The following is a 19,035-nucleotide window of genomic DNA, read 5'->3' as shown; positions in this document are numbered from 1 at the left end:
ACTTTACCAATCTGACCATGTACCTTTCAACTTTCAGGTTCCAGCCGAAATGCCATCTTTCGATTCTGACCACTGTGACTGATATCACTGATCACATTTATGGAGGATCCCTCACCTTTTCCTTTCTTTACATATTTATTTAAATAAACATTTATTAATTTATATACCTATTTATGTATTCCATATTTATTTGTTTTATTCAACAGCAAATGTTATACCTCCATTGATATCTTTTTTTAGTATTGTATTTATTAACCACTTATTGATGCCTTATTATTAACTTGTATTATATTATAAAACTCAATACAAATTTTCAACACAAAAAATATGTGTAATGTGAATGTTCTTACCCACACTTAACTGAAGGTAAACATTGTCCATTTTTTGTTTATTATGCATTTTAAGGTGCCCTTGGAACATAATAAATTAAATAAAGAAAATCCATACTCTTGCCTTTAATGAGAGCTATCATATATTCTTGGCTACATGACTGGCATAATCCTTCAAGATAGAGTTTTAAAACTAAGTAGGTTTGGGGCATATTGCAACACTCTTGAAAAGGCACACTCAGCAAGGTTTTTTAATGCAGAATTTAAGATTTGGGTGGAACATGTTTCTTAAATCACATTCCCAAATTTGAAACACAGGGACACACTGGTCTTTGTCTATGAATTTGCTTGGTTCAGCCATGTGCAAGAGAAGCAACATGAAGAAAAGAATTTTGTTAATTAGCTGGGCAGTAAACTCTGCTGCACTTCCGGAGTTTGCAGAGTATTTCCCACTCTGTGCCCCGCACAGAGCACGGAGATCTGAAAAACTCTGCAAAGTGGCATGGAGTGGAGTATTTCCTCTCTCCTGGCTCACCAAGGCTAGACTATCTCTTGGCGAGAATCCTCAACATGGGTGGTCACAGCAGATCGTTACTGCTCACGTTGAAAAACCGGCCACTTGCATTGAGGAAGCTGCCACTCAAGCTAAACATGTTTTCAATTGGCAGAAAGAAGCTTGCTCCTCTTGCTCTGCTTGTGGTGCTGTTCACGCTGTTTTACTTCTTGTGGTAAAAATCAGCAGCGTGACTTATCTCACTCTGCTGCTTCTGGGCCTCCATGGAGCACTGTGGAATTTTTTGCCACTCAAGCCTACTAATTTGTCCCTTGTTTATGTAAACGCTTATGCCAGCCATTAAAAAGCCATGAAGAATCTAAGAAACCACATTTACACAAATCACCATAAAAAACAAATCCATGCTGATCACATTTATGAATCTTCTTCAACTATTCTCAACCATCTTCGTTATTTGGGATGTTTCAATGGACAAAAATAATCTCACTGTTTCAATTATTATGTAGTGTCCTTGAGCAGGGTTATGGGCACATACATCTTTCTTGAGGAAATAAATAACAAAGTAAAAAAAAAGTGAAAGAGTATCTAAGCCCCTAACTCGCAGGAGATTTTTTGCTTTTTACCCCAAATGATTTTTTCGACTCCTGACTCATTCTAAGAAGGAAGAGATGTAACTGAGGATCATATGGCTTCTCTGGCATAAGTAAGAGACAAGGTAATTAGTAAACAAACCCCGTAGCTGTGTGTCTCAAAATGTCCTTTCTTATTGTTAGATTTGGGGGTCTGTAGTTGGCCCAGGTAGGTACTTGTGACAAATAGGGCCCCTTGCCTCTAGTCTGGGTAAGGGGGTATACTCCTAAAATAACCCCTGCTCACCCTATTGGTAGCTTGGCACGAGCAGACAGGTTTATCTCAGAGGCAGTGTGTAAAGCATTTGTGAACACATACAGTAATCAAGTGACAACACTACACATGGATACCACACAGGTTTTATATAAAAAATAAGTATTCTTTATATAGGCTTATCACAAGACCACTACCAACAAAAATTCACAATCCTAAAATTAAGATGGTCGTTTTAGCTTAGTTCTCTTTAGTTCTTAAAATGCAACACTTTGAGTCTATGTACCTTAAGATGCGACACGAAGGGCAACGAAAGTGTTGCAACAATGGAAATGCAGCTAAGATCCGGTGCAAAGAAATAAAGATGGTGCTTTCTCCTTGATGCGACGCGCTTCCCGGTAATGCGGCGGCATCTGCTGCAATGTCGATCCTCTTCTCCGGCGATGAGCGGCGACAGGCCCTGCGACATGCTACTCGGAGATGCGGCGGCGACTGATACAACGTCGATCCTCTACTCCTACGACACGCTTCCCGGTGAGGCGGCGGCGTCTGCTGCAACATCGATACTCTCCTCTGGCGATGCGAGGCACCTCATGTTGTGAAGAGGCAGCTCTGCGACACACTTCTCGATCTTGAGTCGTGCTACCAGCTCCTTGCGACGCGCAAGTCCCTAAAAAGTCCAACACAACTGCAGGCACTTCAGGAGAACTCTTGAGGAGCCAGTGGGTGAAGTCTGCTGTGGTGTGGAGTGCAAAAAAACGATGGATTTGGGCCCAGATCTTTTCACTGGGGTGAATGTGTGACATTGATCCACATTCGGTCCATCACTTATTGTTTTTGCAATTGCCGCCCTAAGTGCGCTGGGGATGCCCAGACGTGGGTCCCAGGCACTCCACACCACTTGGAGTCAAGCTAGCCGGGCTGATGAGAGGTGTTACCTCGAAACCGGTACGGTCCTCGGATGCTTGATTCCGTTCTGGGAAGGACATGGCTTTTGTAGTTCGGACTGGACTGTTCCCATGGGGCAACAGGGTCAGAGCTGATTTGCATATCACCATTGTCTAACCCAGGGTGGTGTGGAGTGCAAAAAAACAATGGATTTGGGCCCAGATCTTTTGACTGGGGTGAATGTGTGACATTGATCCACATTCGGTCCATCACTTGTTGTTTTTGCAATTGCCGCCCTAAGTGCGCTGGGGATGCCCAGACGTGGGTCCCAGGCACTCCACACCACTTGGAGTCAAGCTAGCCGGGCTGATGAGAGGTGTTACCTCGAAACCGGTCCGGTCCTCGGATGCTTGATTCCGTTCTGGGAAGGACATGGCTTTTGTAGTTCGGACTGGACTGTTCCCATGGGGCAACAGGGTCAGAGCTGATTTGCATATCGCCATTGTCTAACCCAGGGTGGTGTGGAGTGCAAAAAAACGATGGATTTGGGCCCAGATCTTTTGACTGGGGTGAATGTGTGACATTGATCCACATTCGGTCCATCACTTGTTGTTTTTGCAATTGCCGCCCTAAGTGCGCTGGGGATGCCCAGACGTGGGTCCCAGGCACTCCACACCACTTGGAGTCAAGCTAGCCGGGCTGATGAGAGGTGTTACCTCGAAACCGGTCCGTTCCTCGGATGCTTGATTCCGTTCTGGGAAGGACATGGCTTTTGTAGTTCGGACTGGACTGTTCCCATGGGGCAACAGGGTCAGAGCTGATTTGCATATCACCATTGTCTAACCCAGGGTGGTGTGGAGTGCAAAAAAACGATGGATTTGGGCCCAGATCTTTTGACTGGGGTGAATGTGTGACATTGATCCACATTCGGTCCATCACTTGTTGTTTTTGCAATTGCCGTCCCTGAGACTTCAGCAGGAGGCAAGCTCTGTTGCAAGCCCTTGGAGAGCCTTACACAAGTTGATGAAAGTACACACAAAGTTCCTCTCACCTTTCTTTGGCAGTCAGGCAACCACTGTAGGCCAGTCCCCCAAGCAGCACTTCAGCTTAGGGATAGTCTTTCCTCAGTTTCGTCAGGTTCCTCTCCTCAGCAAAGGTTTTTTCTTGTTGTCCAAAAGTGATCTAATTTCTTGGGATGAGGGTCCCAATATTTATACCCCAAAATTATTTGTCCTCTGAGGGCAGAGGGGGTTTTGCCTAGTCCAAACCAGTTCTGGAGCATTCTATTTACATGACTCCTTCTTTCCTTTCACAGTGCAGGGCAGAAACATCAGAAGCCCCACAGGAGGTGGAGCCAGCATTGCGGAGGAAAGGAACAGCCCTGGAGCACTCTGTTGACATGATTCCTTCTCTCCTTTCACAGTGCAGGGCAGAAACATCAGACGCCCCACAGGAGTTGGAGCCAGCATTGTGGAGGAAAGGCACAGCCCTGGAGCATCTGTTGGCATGACTCCTTCTCTCTTTTCACAGTGCAGGGTAGAGACATCAGACGCACCACAGGGGGTGGAGCCGGCATTGTGGAAGGCAGGCACAGCCCTATTCAGGTCCCAAGTGCAACTCCTCCCACCCATCTAGATGCAGATCTCTATATTCACCACTGGGCTGACTCATCCTGTCTCCTGGAATCCCCCAGCCCTGTCACTCAAACTCCAGACAAGGAATACACAAACTAGTAGAGGCAGGCTTGGGTAGTTAGACAAGAAAATACCTACTTTCTAAAAGTGGTATTTTCAAACACAGAATGTTAAAACCAACTTCGCTAAAATATGTATTTTATCATTCTGAGTTCAGGCGTACTAAACTTGAATTTCTACCATGTCCTCTGAGTCAGTTAGAATTATAAGAGGTTTAATCTAACTGCCCATTCTGGCACATGGAGAACAGGTATCCTTGCAATAGTGAAAAACGAAAATTGCTGTAATTCACTATTAGGACATGCCACACACAACAGGGCTTGTCCTAACTTATACTTACAATGCACCCTGCCCTGGGGCCTACCATAAGGGTGTCTGATATGAAGAAAAGGGAAGGTTTAGGGACTGGCAAGTGGGTGCACTTGCCCAGTCAACATGGCAGTAGCAGACTGCACACAGGCTCTGCAATGGCAGACCTGAGACACACTTTTACAGGCTGCTTCTGTGGGTAGCACAACCAGTGCTGCAAACCCATTAACAGCATTTGGTTTACAAGCCCTGGGCACACTCAGTGCACTGTACTAGGGTCTGATAAGTAAACCAAATCAGCCAATCATGGAATCACTAATCCATACATCAATTTACAATAGGGAGAGCATATGCACTTTAGCACTGATAAGCAGTGGTAAAGTGCCCAGAGTCAAAAAACAACCAACAACAGGTCAGAAAAAATAGAGGAGGAAGGCAAAAAGTTTAGGGATGACCCTACAAAAAGGGCCAAGTCCAACACTTATAGAGAATTTTCTTGTTGTTTATAAAATTGGGAGGGATGGGATCTGATGAGCAGAATGAGGGTTTGGTGCTTTTTATGGCAGGCTTAATACAGCACGCTCGGGAGGGATTTCTATCCTCATGATGCACCTTGTTACTTCGTCTTTACTTGATATATGAAAACTCATGTTATAGAGTATAGTGCCTCACTAAAGGCCTATAACTGCCTCTTGGGGCACCCGTCTTTAAGGCCTAAGGAGATTTGATTGTGTGCAAATTGTAGAACAATATGATAGTGCTACGTTTTTTTTTACAGAGAACTGTACAATATACAAAACCTATGGTCTGTTCACAAACAGTGTTAATCCGCAAAAGGATGTTGCCCTAGGTCCCCATATGAACTCGCTGTAATATGATGGTTGTAATACGACCTTGCCCAGCATTAGATTGCTAAAAGACTAGACCTTGTAATAGATAACTTATAATAGATAATAGATCCCCCTATATATGGGATTTATTCTTGTTGTACATGGAGAAAACCTTTAGGGGTCCATTAGGATGGCGGGCGGGCTTTGGCCGCCCGCCACCCTAACGGAGAAGTGGACCGCCCGCTAACAGTGCGGGGGTCCCAACAATGGCATTAGGATGCGCCCGCCACACAGGCGGGCGCATCCTGTATGTTTACCATTGCGGCGGGCGGAGCAGGAATCTCCGCCCACCGCAATGGTAAAAGTGCACGTTGTACTTTGCAAAGCGCAACATGACAGGCACCGCACGGTGCCTGCCATGTTGCACACATGGTTCCCCCCATGTGCACCCCCCAAGCCACGGACTCCGAGGGGGCCCGCAAGGGGCCCCCGCAGGGAGTCTCCGCATGCCTTTCCGTGGTGGCATTGCCGCCACGGAAATGCATTGTGCAAAGCCCATTGTAATGGTGTTGTTGTCAGAGGTAAAGGCGAGTCGTTGAGCCCGTTTGACTAGGGCCCGTGGCCGTGTAATGTGTCTTGCGTGAGGCATAGTGTTGCAACTGAAATCAGCCCTAAAGTACCCAACTTCAGGGTTCGCTGGCACAGGTAACAGCGGTGGGGTGGGACGGGGTGGGAGGGGGGAAGTCGGCAGAAAGTAATCACCATAGTCTTGTATAGCTTCACCGCATGCAAGCCCCTCTCTCAGGAGGTAATGTGTCTCTTCTCCATCAGTGAATGAGAAGAAATCTGTAGCTATACATGGAGGAAAGGTAGGAAGGGGACCAAACTTCCCCTCTATAACGCTGAATAACTTCTCATCATCTACTAGTAGGGTCCCCTTCCCGGTGATCACCCGAGCTCTATGAAGAGGATGCCCTATGTCTGTCCTCTGGTTGTGACCAGAGTTGCCCTCATATCAGTCTGCTGCATTTCCTTCTAGGGTGGGATGGTTGACCCCCTACGGTCTCCAGAGATGTCATTGGCTCCTATGTTTATATGGGCAGTTATTTCCTCTCCGCTGCTCAGTCCCATGCCTCTTCCGGGCTCTCAAAGAAAATGGTTCTCCACTGAGACATTCATTTCAGTTTGGCAGGTTGCATCAGTATATAGTGAATGTCCACAGCCCTGACTTTCTACTTAACCTCTAGGAATAATTTACAAAGCAGCTGCACTTTAGTTGTGTAATCGGAGAAGAGCATAACCCTGGAGTTGATACAATGGATGTCTAGATGTTGGTGTACCTGCCACAGGATAGATTATCAGTTCACAAATTCAGTACCCTGATGACAATGGCTCTAGGAGGTCCCCCCTGGTGGAGGCCTTAGGGCAAGCACCCTGTGTGCCCTTTGCACAACAAAGTAGGGGGAATACTCACAATCCAGGATCCAGGGTCTGTACTATTCCATGAGGAATTTCTCCAGGTGATGGTCTTACGTGTCCTCTGGCAGGCCCATCAGCCATAAGGGCACAGGAGGGTCCCCCCCCTAACACCAGATACAGGGAACATCTGGTTACGCTTGTCTCTGAGATGCCATGTCTTGAGGGTCCAGGACAGGGGACACCCCCTCTATCCTCCTGAGACACCATGGGGAGATGGAGTATTGCTGTACTTGTGTGACCGTCAAAGCCCAGTGTTTTCTGTAGTAGTGTTCCAGGCCCTTTGGGCTCCTGGGATGGTCACCTCCTGAGGGGGAAGCTGTGTGCAGGTCTTCTGGCTTTGGGGCGAGATGTCTTGTGTGGGTTTCCACCCACCCAGGCTGCAATCGTAGTCCTGGAGTCTCATGCTGCTCAGTCTGTCTCATCTACCCTTGTCCATCAGTTCAGCTGGGCTGTCACAAACTCTTGTGGTTGCCTAAAGGTGAAAGGGGGTCCTTATCTCTCTTCTTCTTGAGACTGACTCCTCAGCCTCGCTGTGCCCCAACAGTCAATGCTGAGGTAAAGGTGGGTCTCTACTGTGCGATTGCAGCTCCAGGTTGTGTCCATTGCCGGCATGCCAGTCTCACGGCAGGGCGTTGTATGGACTAATGCGTTTCTCTTGTCCCCGGCTCCCAGCATGGACTTGGGTAAGCCAAAGGGGACAAGGGTTCGGGCCACCTTATGGATTTTTGTATCAGAGAAAAGGTTGCCCCATAGTCGGCTCGTCCAGGCAGCCCATCTCCTCCACTCTAATGTACCCGTTCCGGTATTACGGGCTACCACTTGGAAGTGAAAACAGCTTTGTCCCACACCCCGGCTAATCAGCTGTCTTCTCTCCCTCGCTCATCCAGGAGTTGATGCAAAGGGGTGTTCGCCACTGTGGGTTCACAGCTCCAGGTGGTATTTGCCACCAGCAGGCAGTCTTCCGGCAGGTCATATGCACACCCATGTTGTCGATCACCGAAATTATCTCTCTCATCACAGACTCCCTGGATGGGCTCAGGTGAGTCAAAGGGGGTGAAAATAAGGACCATTGTTTGTGTGCTTGCGACCGAAAAAGGTCGCCTAAGGGTCAGATTCAGCAGGATTCTCAGAGCTGACACCAGCTTGCTTAAAACGCGGCCACCATTTTAGGCTGCTTGGCCACGCCCACCAGTAATTTCTTTCCTGATGCTCTTTACAATGTAGGGGAGGAGAGTGATATATAATGGTAGGTGAGCCCTTTGCAGACATGATGGTATTTATCAGATAAGGTAGAAACTGTATTCTTTTTTTTTTTTGCAAGACCTTTATTGTCATTTGATAATCCGTACACAGCCAGGAGCCTACAACCCTGGGGCCGGCTGCGAGGTAAGAAATAGGACAAGCCAATGAAGGAGTTACACAGCCCTTCAGCCGATAACGCTAGGTCCGGCGGCTTAATGCATTACATGAAGTCTTACAGTTTTATGGTTCTTTTGTAGATGTCCAACGACAAACAGAAAACAATTACTTAGAAACCTGAAAATGAGACCATTACAATCCAGCTGTCACAACAGTGTAATCTGTATGATTCATGACATGTACAATCCGACGGGACAGTACGGCACACAACCATCACAACATCGACCCTTACATTGTAACTCGTGTATATGGATCACTCACGCGCGTCCACATCCAGTGTACCCATATAATCCGTGAAGTAGTCCCAAAAGTTCTTGGGCCTAGATTTCACCGGTAGCTCTTCCTCGTCTGTTAACAGCTTATCTCTACAGCTGGACATGTCGTGTAGCCATCTGGATGCTTTTGGCACTTTCCTACTGTGCCAGCATTGTGCAATCTGTCTTTTGGCCAACAGTAGGGAAATCACACAAAATTTGCGTTTGGCGGCTTTAAGATGTGGTACGATTCCTAGCAGGCAGGACCGTATTGTGCATTCTACCTCTACCCCTATCATAGTAGAGAGTGTTGTGGTTACCTCCGCCCAGTAGTCTTGGACCTTTAGGCATGACCAAGCCAAGTGTGCGAAATCTGCGCCCTCCACCCCACATCTCTTACACCTGTCTTCTACTTGTAGGCCAAATTTACACATACGCGCAGGCGTGTAGTACGCCTGATGTACAAACTTTTAATGGATAATTCTGAGGTTGCCATTAGGAGTGAGGATTTGTGTTAATGCGCAAGTTTGCTGCCATTCTTGGTCTGTCACTGAATCCTCTAATACCGTGTCCCATCGTGCTTTAGCCTTCTCAGTGGTGTGTGGTATCTCAGCCTGTGCTGTGGAGTATAGTCTTGATACTAGGTGCGATAAGTCTTGGGTTTCAATGAGCAGCTGTATTGTGTCTAAACTATCTGGTTCGTTGGGGAATGTAGGATAAAGTTCTTTCAGTGCGCGTTTCAATCTGAGGTGCGTGAAGTGGAACATGGGCGACTTGTTTTGAATATATGTTAGGTCCTCAATGTCAAGAAATGTGCCCTCATGAAACAGGTCACCCATTCTTTCTATGCCCACTTGTTGTAATAGTGACATGCCCACTTTTTCACCTGTGACCGACAACGCCTGATGGTGATGTAATGGCATTGCAGGTGCATATAGCGGGGTCTTATGCGCCATTTGCCCCAGTTTCTGCCAGGCTTTGACTGTGGTGTCGATAGTGTTGATGTCTTGAGCATGAAGGGGTTGTCTGACATGAGACAGGATTGCTGTCAATGGGATTGGTTCCCCGTCCCCTTCCTCAATGGCAGTATGAGCGATGTACGGTAACTCGTGGTACCAATAAGCAGCATATTGGGCCTGGGCACATAAATAATACAATAGAAAGTCCGGCACCCCGAAACCTCCCCGGATATATGGAAGAGTTAGATCCACGCGAGCCTGTTTGCCTGCCCATATGAGCTTTAGTACGAGTGATTTTATGCGGCGGAAAACCTCTCCAGGGGGTGTGATAGGGATGTTATTAAAAAGGTATAATAGTTTAGGTAACACATTCATTTTCACGATCGCTATGTGATCCGCCAAAGATAGTGGCAATTGTATCCAACGCTGTACCTTGTCTTCCAATTTGGAGATCGCTGACCCATAGTTCGACCTGATAATCACCTCAGGGTCTCTATGATACATCACACCCAGATACCGTATGGGATCTTTCTGCCATTCTAGCGGATATTCAGTGTCAAAGGGAGTCGTCGTATCCGTTAGAGGGATAATGGAGGATTTGGACCAGTTTATGGCCAATCCCGAGTGTGCCCCGAATTTGATATACTCTCGCAGCAGCCGATTTAAATGTGTGTTGGGATCGGGAACGTATAACAACATATCGTCTGCGTACAGCGAGATATGAAGTGGTCTGGAAGAGAACTGCAGGGCCGACATTTGTATTTCTGTCTGATCAGGCAGGCCAATGGCTCCAGTGCTAGCGTGAAGAGCAAGGGTGAAAGCGGGCACCCTTGCCTGGTACCTCGCTCTATATTAAAGATGTCAGAGACGTAACCATTCACTCGAACTCGGGCGCACAGATTGGTGTATATCAACGATACCCATTGTACGAAACGTTTGGGGAAGCCCATTCTCTGCAGAATAGCAATCAGATAGCTCCATTCAATAGAATCGAAAGCCTTGGCGGCATTGAGCATGACTGCCACTGTTTTCGTGGAAGGCTGAAGATAGTGCGAGAGGGCAAACAGTGTCCTAGTGTTATGGGATGTTGCCCGCGTAGGGATAAACCCTGCCTGGTCCGGGAGGACCAATTTCGTCATCAGTGGAGTCAGCCGAACCGCCAGTAATTTCGCGAGTATTTTGGAATCAGTATTGATAAGCGATAGCGGTCTGTAAGAGTTGCACAATTCCGGGTCTTTGGAGGGTTTTAAAAGGGCGATTATCACAGCTTCCGAAGTGTAGGGGGTAATTCTGCCCGGTCGAAAGCTGCACCGTACATTTCTACCATATAAGGCGCAAGCACATCTACGTATTGTTTATAAAATTCATTTGTGTACTCGTCTGGGCCAGGTGCCTTCCCGTTCGGAAGTGATTTGATCACGTCAGTCACTTCCTCTACCGTAATGGGTAACTCCAAATATTCCCTCTGGTGAGGTACCGGGTTTTTATGGACCCGGCGGTGCCGGGGGAAACACCCAAAGACCTCGAGTCCCTCCTGTTTTGGACCACAGAAACACAGAGTCTTCTAGGTGATGGCAAAGATCGTATTTATTGGCTGCAACCAGTAACAGGTATCCTAGAAGTACAATAACATGAAGCGCATGTATGTTCTCAGGAGACTGCTTGTTTTTACAGAACCAGCCTTCTCTTTTTATACAAAATATTGAGCTTCAGGCAAGAATTCCTTGTTTTACAGTTTGACCATATACATATTTTCACTACAAAGAAAAAGCAGAGTCACGATGACAAGCCCACATTTCAGTCTGTCCAGTTTGTGATAGATTACCCGGCAAGGCCCAGAACTTTCATCAGATATCGACAGACCCCTAATAAAATCGGGCACCTCCTCCTTGTAAAACAGGTCATAAAGAAGAAACAGGAACAGGTGTGTGTGAGATAAAACATAGCTTGTATGCGATGAACGGTTTATGACATGTTATGCCTTGATACTAATCTTGTTCGGCCATTGGGAAAGGAACTGCCCGAACAGGTTTGGCATGAGGCAGTGGAGTCAACTCGCCCAGGTCACAGAGGAGTCAGCAAAGGTGTACGTTGTACGTGTCCTTTTAGATCGAATTCGGCCTTTGGTCGTTTTGACTATGTAAGGGCAATCACAAAATGGATGCCGCTCACAAAATGGAACCCGAGGGTTCAAAGACAAAAACTACGATTTCAGGGTGATTGCGTCACTCGATCATGACGCAAATGTTGATGTATAGTATCCCAATCATTACCGGTCTGCCGATACCAAAATCGTCATGGTACGATGATATTTATGACACGGATGCAGAGCTTCGGTACCACACAATAGCGGGGTCCAGAATTTTCGGTACCACAGACTCTCCTTTTGCCCTTATATAGGCAATAACCTATACTCATGCTAATCTGAGTCTAGGTCTGTATACATAAAGTCATTGAGATGCTGCTGTAGCATCATCCTATTACTTAGTTTACCTCTTGATACAGGTTTCCTTACACATGATGTAGCACAGAGGGCACATATTGCAGGAGCACACTGCACGCACAGGCAGAACATAAACAGAACGGCTAAGACCATCCCAATGACTATCAGAATCTTCCATCCCCAGGCAGATATCAGTTCCCAGAACCACCCCATTAAGGACCAGTCTCTTTTGTCCACATGAATGGACTCAGAGATCTTATGCAATTTGGAGATGGCCTGGTATACTGTCGGAGAGTTATCTGGGATGAAGATGCAGCAACTGGATTGGATCACCTTACATACCCCACCACGATCTGCAAGTATGACATCTAGGGCAACCCTGTTCTGAAGAGTCATAAGGCGGTCCGACTGGAGCTCCGCAGTCAAGTTACTAAGGGCACCAGCCGTTTCAATCACGGCGGATTCAACTACCCTCGTCAATTGGCGAATGTTCTTGTTGTTCACCATAGGCCCCCAAAACGGCAGAAAACCTTTTGCGAAATCCCCAAACTCCTGTTCCGCAGTATCGTCTTTACTCACAACACCCCTAACTGTCCTTGTCCTATGGTAATCTGCCGCGGCCGTGTAGGTGGGTGGCAGCAGGAACGAGATAAAACATGTGCCCGAAAAGTCAGGGGGCAGCCATGTATATGCTCTATCATGGCAGATGAAATATGTACCCTTAGCTGCTAAGAATGAAGGGGAGGTCTGAGACGAGAAAACATATGTTTCGGTACAGACGCTCTTTCCTAGCTGAGCTCTGGGGTTTTTGCCATTTCCCTGCAGACATAGGTGACCCTGATGGGGTACTATCCAGATTGGGGAGGACTTCTTTGCTCGCTGGCTCTCACTCAAGGAAATTTCATAGTTTGTTATATTCCATCTACTGTAAGCCTGCAATTCGTCCCTGGGAATCGTTCTATACGTGTCGATATCTCTACTCATATTTCTGATTCCTGCAACTAGTGCCTTGTTGCTCGAGTTGCTTCCTGTGGAACGTGAGGAATATGGTTCGAGGGCAAATAGGAACATTGTTTGAAATGCCCACAGAGAACCATAGTAGCTAAATGGCAAGACAAAATAAGGGATACCTTTATCTGTCGTGTGCGGCATAAGTCCACACACCCAACAATTTGTCGTGTTCACTACAAACTGGTGTTGGTGTAGGAGCTGAACGAATTAGTTATTTATAAATTCTAATCTCCTAGAGGACTCATGTTCGGGCAGGGGGTGAAAAGAATGCGAGGAAACAGTAGGAGGAGGTATGGGCTGTGTAGTGGGTGCAAATGAAACTCGAAAGGTGTATAAAGCATAGCCAATTAAAAACATCATTATACTACACAACATAAAAATGGATTCTATTAAAAATCGTGTTTTTGCCATTACAGTGCATATTCTGGTTTCAAAGTTCGTTGATCTGGCAGGTCTCTCTATGTTGGGAAACTCCATCCTCCCTAATTTGCTGCCCGCGGTGGGAGGTTGTTTCTGCTAAGGAGTGCTTCTGTCAGTCCAGGGTAACTCTCTTGAACCGACCAGAACTGTCGACCTAACCGTCTCCAGCTGCACTCCAAAGACTGTGGCAACCGCGACCCTAGCAGCAGAACCGGATGGCGGTTCAAAAAAAACAAAAATGAGCAAGTTTCCTAGATGAGAGAGCTGCACAATAAAAAGTAAAAAAGGTTTATTTGTCCATAGTCATAGGTCTCAGCCTCAAATTATAACGATTGGTACCAGGTGCCGTTTGGTCTTGAAACAGAAGTTCAGGCTCTGTAGTGTCCAATCGCATTGACGGTGGCACAGATCCTTGCAGAATGTCGTCACTTTCGCGTACAGAGTTTGTTCCTTTTATCTGTGCATCACTAAAGAGCAAGAAGCGAGGCAAAGTCTCGGTCTCAGAGTCAGCAATCCCTTCCTGGACCCGCTGGTCGTAAGGCAGAGGTAACGGGACCCTCTTGCAATGGGTCCCGTGGATCCAGTTTTTCTTTCCTTCCACTCGAACCGACGATCTTGTGGAGAGGAGAACTAGGTGGGGACCGGTCCAGCGGGGCTCATCATTCTTTGTCCGCTGGAAGTTTTTCACGAGGACATAGGTTCCAGGATCGATAGGGTGTCCTGGAGCTTCAGAGGCCTGAGGTAGGATGTCGTGGACCTGTTGGTGTAAAACACGCAATTTAGCCGTCAATTCATACAGATAGTCAAGCAGTACAGGATGCTCTATTTCACTGAACCTGGTGGGCCTTGGCACTCCCCATATGTTGGCCGGGCGGCCGAACACAATTTCATGTGGACTAAGTCCCACTCTAGACTGAACAGTCATTCTTGTGGATAGGAGTGCCAAGGGCAGGGCGTCAGGCCATTTAAGACCTGTGCTTGCTTGAATCTTGGCCAGTTTCAGTTTTAACGTGCCATTATAGCACTCTACTAGTCCAGCTGATTGGGGGTGATTTGCAGCGTGGAACTTCTGTTGTATGCCTAGCCCCTCACACACTTTCTTCATCACTCGTCCCACAAATTCACTTCCATTATCACTCCAAACCATTCTAGGCATTCCAAACCTAGGGAAGAATTCCTTGACAAGGGCTTTAGCTGTGGATAAGGCAGTGTTGTCCTTAAGGGGATATGCTTCCACCCAACTGGAGAAGGCACAAACAACAACGAGTACGTATTTCAGATTGTTGCACCTTTCCATGTGGATGAAATCTAGCTGCAAAACCTCGAACGGATACGTTGGAGGCGCAAAATGACCAGCTGGAGTTGGGGTTCCTCTACCAGGGTTGTATTTCAGACACACCATACAATTCTTGACCACATTCTCTGCACACTTAGGGATCCCAACATTTTGCCATACTGGAGCCAACAACTTACAGATCCCTTTCACGCTAATGTGAGCCATTCCATGAGCCATTGTCACCACGGCAAGCACATACGCATCGGGTAACAACCATCTCTGATGTTCTGACAATTCGACCCAACAACCATTCGCATCCAATTTACCCTTACTTTCTCTCCATTCATTCACCTCTTTCTCTGTGGCTTCGGCTTGGATAGACTTCACACTCTCAATCGTATCTTCACACATACCAACATCACCAATCCATCTCGCAGGGCCTGCAACATACATTCGGCTCATTACATTCCTTGCAGTTTCTTTCGTGACTTCATCCGCAAATGCATTTCCACGACCAACATCATCCGTCACCTTTTTGCGTGCACTGCATTTCACAATCGCAACTTGTAATGGCAAGGTCAGTGACTCGAGAAGCTTATTTACTGACTGACCATGCTGGATCTTAGCACCATGCGAAGTCAGGAACCCACGTTCTCGCCACAAACGTCCAAAACCGTGAGCCACGCCAAAGGCGTATTGGCTGTCCGTGTACACATTCACTCGTTTCCCTTTTGCCAAAACACATGCTCTTGTAAGTGCAATCAACTCTGCTGCTTGCGCGGAATTGTGGGGGATACGTGCAGCTTCAACAATAGTATGCAACATCGTTACAGCATATGCTGCAGTCGTATCGCCATTCGGCAACTTGAAACATGAACCATCAACCCATAAGGTATCATCACATTCAGGAAGAGGAGTGTCCTGTAAATCTATTCTCCCTCTTGTCTCTTCTTCTGTCCTAAAACAGCACTCATGTTCCTCGACTTCATCTGTCTCTACTGGAATGGGCAATAACGTGGCTGGGTTTAGTGTGTCGCACCTCTTTATATGTACATGACTTGCTAACAGTGTCAGCTCATAACTTGACAATCGAGCACTAGTTAAGTGCTGTGTCCTTGTTCTGTTTAGCAAAATGTCTACTGCATGTTTGACCATGACAATTAGCATATTATTCATTACTAACCCAGCAGACTGTCGAATACAGACAGCTGCTGCCGCAGTGGCTCTCAAGCAACTTGGCAATGCCTTAGCTACCGGATCTAGAGTCGCTGAAAAGTACGCGCATGGACGCTGTTTGTCCCCGAAAGATTGTGTCAGAACTGATAAAGCACAACCTTCTTTCTCATGGACATACAATGTAAAAGGCTTACTGTAGTCGGGGGTACCCAACACAGGAGCCGAACACAATGCATCTCGCAATTTGGAAAAACTTTTCTGACACTCTTCAGACCATGGAATGGGTTTCGGTGTATCTTTACGAGTTAATGCTACCAAAGGTTTGGCCAATAAGGAGAAATTCAATATCCATTGCCTGCAATATGATGTAATGCCCAAGAAAGCACGCACTTCTCTCTGTGTCCTTGGGACACTCAATCTTGCAATTGCCTGAATTCTTTCTGGGGTCAGTTTCCTTCCCTCCTTCGATAAGAGGTGACCTAGGTAGGTCACTTCTTGTCGACAATATTGCAACTTTGAAAGAGAGACTTTGTGGTGCAGATCACATAAATGACGCAACAACGACAATGTGGCTTCCCTACAAATATCCTCAGTATCTGCAGCTATTAGCAAATCATCGACGTACTGAATAAGGGTAGCGCCGTCGGGTAAAACGATCGTGTCAAGCTGCGATTTCAAGGCCTGACTGAATATTGATGGACTTTCACAGTAGCCCTGAGGAGCGCGTTTGAAGCGGAAACTTCGGCCTCCTAAATTGAAGCCAAAAATATCTCTGCTCTCCTCGGCAATCGGGATGCTGAAGAAAGCATTCTTTGGGAAACATCATTTACCACGAAGGCACTACCACTACTCACGTTTACCACGTGACACTTACCACGCAGGGTGCCTTCCACGCAGGGTACCTTCCACGACGTCTTTACCACGGGCTAGGGGGGAGACGTGGTATTCCTTCAAGTCGATCTGCATGGGCATGGGGGGGCAGAGGGAGGGGGGGGGCTCGGAGGGGGGCTGGGGGGGCTTCCCCCCCAAAAAAATAACAAGCAGGTTACTTTAACAAAAAAACGAACATAAATTTAAAAGAAAGAGGAAAGAGCCTCCCCCAAAGACGTGCCGTGTACGTAAAAAAAGCAGTCCTTTTTTTATTTTGGTATACGTGTTTTGACGCTTGTTTCAAAGGAGGATGGAAGTAAGGGCTCGTGGAGAAAGACGTGCAGGTAAGACGTTTCTACTCGTAGTAAAATGCTACGTTGTAAATACCAGCGTGGTAAAGCCACTTGCGAGGTAAAATTCGCGTGGTAAAGCCATGCGTGGTAACTGAAATCGTGGTATAATCATATATTCGCATTCTTTAAGTCAATCACCGAGAACCAAGTGGCTGAAGCTGGAATCATAGTCAATAGGGCAGTGATATCAGGGACGACTGGAAATTGTGGCACAACAATCTTATTGACCTCGCTAAGATCAATCACAAATCGGTACACAGGTGGCTGGGAAGGATCAGTACGCTTCAGAACCGGCAGAACAGGACTATTACTGATGTTGCCTGCTGTCTCCTCAATGACATCTTTCTCAATCAGATCATAAGTGATCGCTAACAACGCTTTTTCACCTTCACTAGAGATCTTGTATTGGGGAATGCGTGGTATTCTAACATTAGTTTTCAATGTTATAACATATGGCGCTATTTCCAAGAGACCCACATCATTAGAGCCAGTAGCCCAAAGTGTATCCGGAAGAGAAGACAATTCTGCTGGGAGCTTTTCCCTTGACATGTACATTAGAGAAACCACTTTCTTACCCAGTGTAAGCTGTACTCCCGAAGGAGAACAGTACAAGGTCGCATACAATCTTTTCAACAGATCCAATCCCAACAAGTTTTCGCCACAACCTGTTGTGAGAATAAGGGGTGCTTCTAATTCACATGGCCCAACAGAAAGGGACATAGGACTAGAGATCGGTTCCTAACCGGGGCGCCAGAAAAACCTACTGAAACATTCATTTCGCCAGACAAAGGTGCGCCAGGGAGTTTTGAGTGCATAATAGAACTCTTTGTAGCACCAGTATCTAACAGAAAATGCTCTGACACACCTGATGTAATCACCTCAACATTAGGTCCGTTCTGATCTACTGGAACTGAAACAACTCCCTCTCTTTGTCCATGGCTGTCCTAGCAATCATACATAATCGTTTTCTGCATAGTAGTCATCAGCATAGTACTGAGCTGTCCTGGCGAACGCGTTATTCTGCTGGTCAAAACTATTCATAGAATTCTGAGGCGGGAAAGAAGGAGCATTCTGGGGGAAATTTCCACGGCCCCTACCTCTAGGAGCCTGTTGAACACCTCGACCTCTTGCACCAGAAGCACCATTCATACGTCGTAACAAAACCGGACAACTACTCTCGAAATGACCCTCTTCCTTGCAATACGCACACTGATTCGGTCCATACTGTAAACGTGGTTGAGAAGACTCGTTTCTTTGCGAGTTTCTCGAATACTGCTGGGGTTGCTGATAGTCACGCTGACTAGTAGTACTAGGTGGATAAGCTTGCTGTAGAAGGACTATAGTTTTCAATTCCTTAGTCTTTTTATCCGCTTTCTCTAGCTCATCTTTGCGCCGATTTTCATAGTACTGGGCCGTAGCTAAAATCTGTGCTGATGTGGAAACGGCCCAAGCACTCTCAGAATCATCCTTCAACTTATTACATAATTCAGGAAGCAAATTATGTACAAATTTGTCAACAAACAATCTCTGGCCACCCTCAGTAGCCATATCCTGACCACTATTATCGACGAAAGTCTCCTCGAACTGCGTGAAAAAGTCGGACACAGTCTCATCTTTCTTCTGCTTGCACGCAGACAACTTGTCCCAATTCACACGCAATTCGGGCATTAAAGTCTTCATATACGTAATAATCCTACCAGGAAGTTCTGCTACTAAAGGCTCAGGTTTAGCACCACCAACTTGTCTAGCATCAGCAGTTGCAATATTAACCCATGTGTCACCTAACTCTTGATCATGATCTGTATGACGAATCTTTCCCCATAAAGGCTGTGGAACAACATTTCCAAACAAACATGTCTATATCGGCTAAATTCATGATGCAGGAGCTCGCAGTCTGTGATAACTCCTTATAATATCCTGCAGGATTTTTACGGGGATCAGGCAATGTCTGTTTAAGAGCCAAAACTT

The 19,035-nt window shown here is 46.6% G+C and overlaps 1 protein-coding gene across 1 annotated transcript in view; it reads left to right on the top strand.

Moving 5' to 3' along the window:
• LOC147668324 (maestro heat-like repeat-containing protein family member 1) overlaps positions 1–82 on the top strand; it is a 93,210-nt gene extending 93,128 nt beyond the window's left edge. Inside the window, exon 18 of the mRNA XM_086948601.1 lies at positions 38–82. Within this exon, the coding sequence (XP_086804727.1) occupies positions 38–82 (45 nt within the window). The remainder of the gene's footprint in view (positions 1–37) is intronic.
• Positions 83–19,035: the final 18,953 nt, after the last annotated feature.

This window comes from Lissotriton vulgaris, unplaced genomic scaffold, assembly GCF_964263255.1.
Source record: "Lissotriton vulgaris unplaced genomic scaffold, aLisVul1.2 SCAFFOLD_555, whole genome shotgun sequence".
Lineage (NCBI taxonomy): Eukaryota > Metazoa > Chordata > Amphibia > Caudata > Salamandridae > Lissotriton > Lissotriton vulgaris.
The sequence above is the reverse complement of the archived record's forward strand: the minus strand, read 5'-3'. Positions and strand labels throughout refer to the sequence as shown.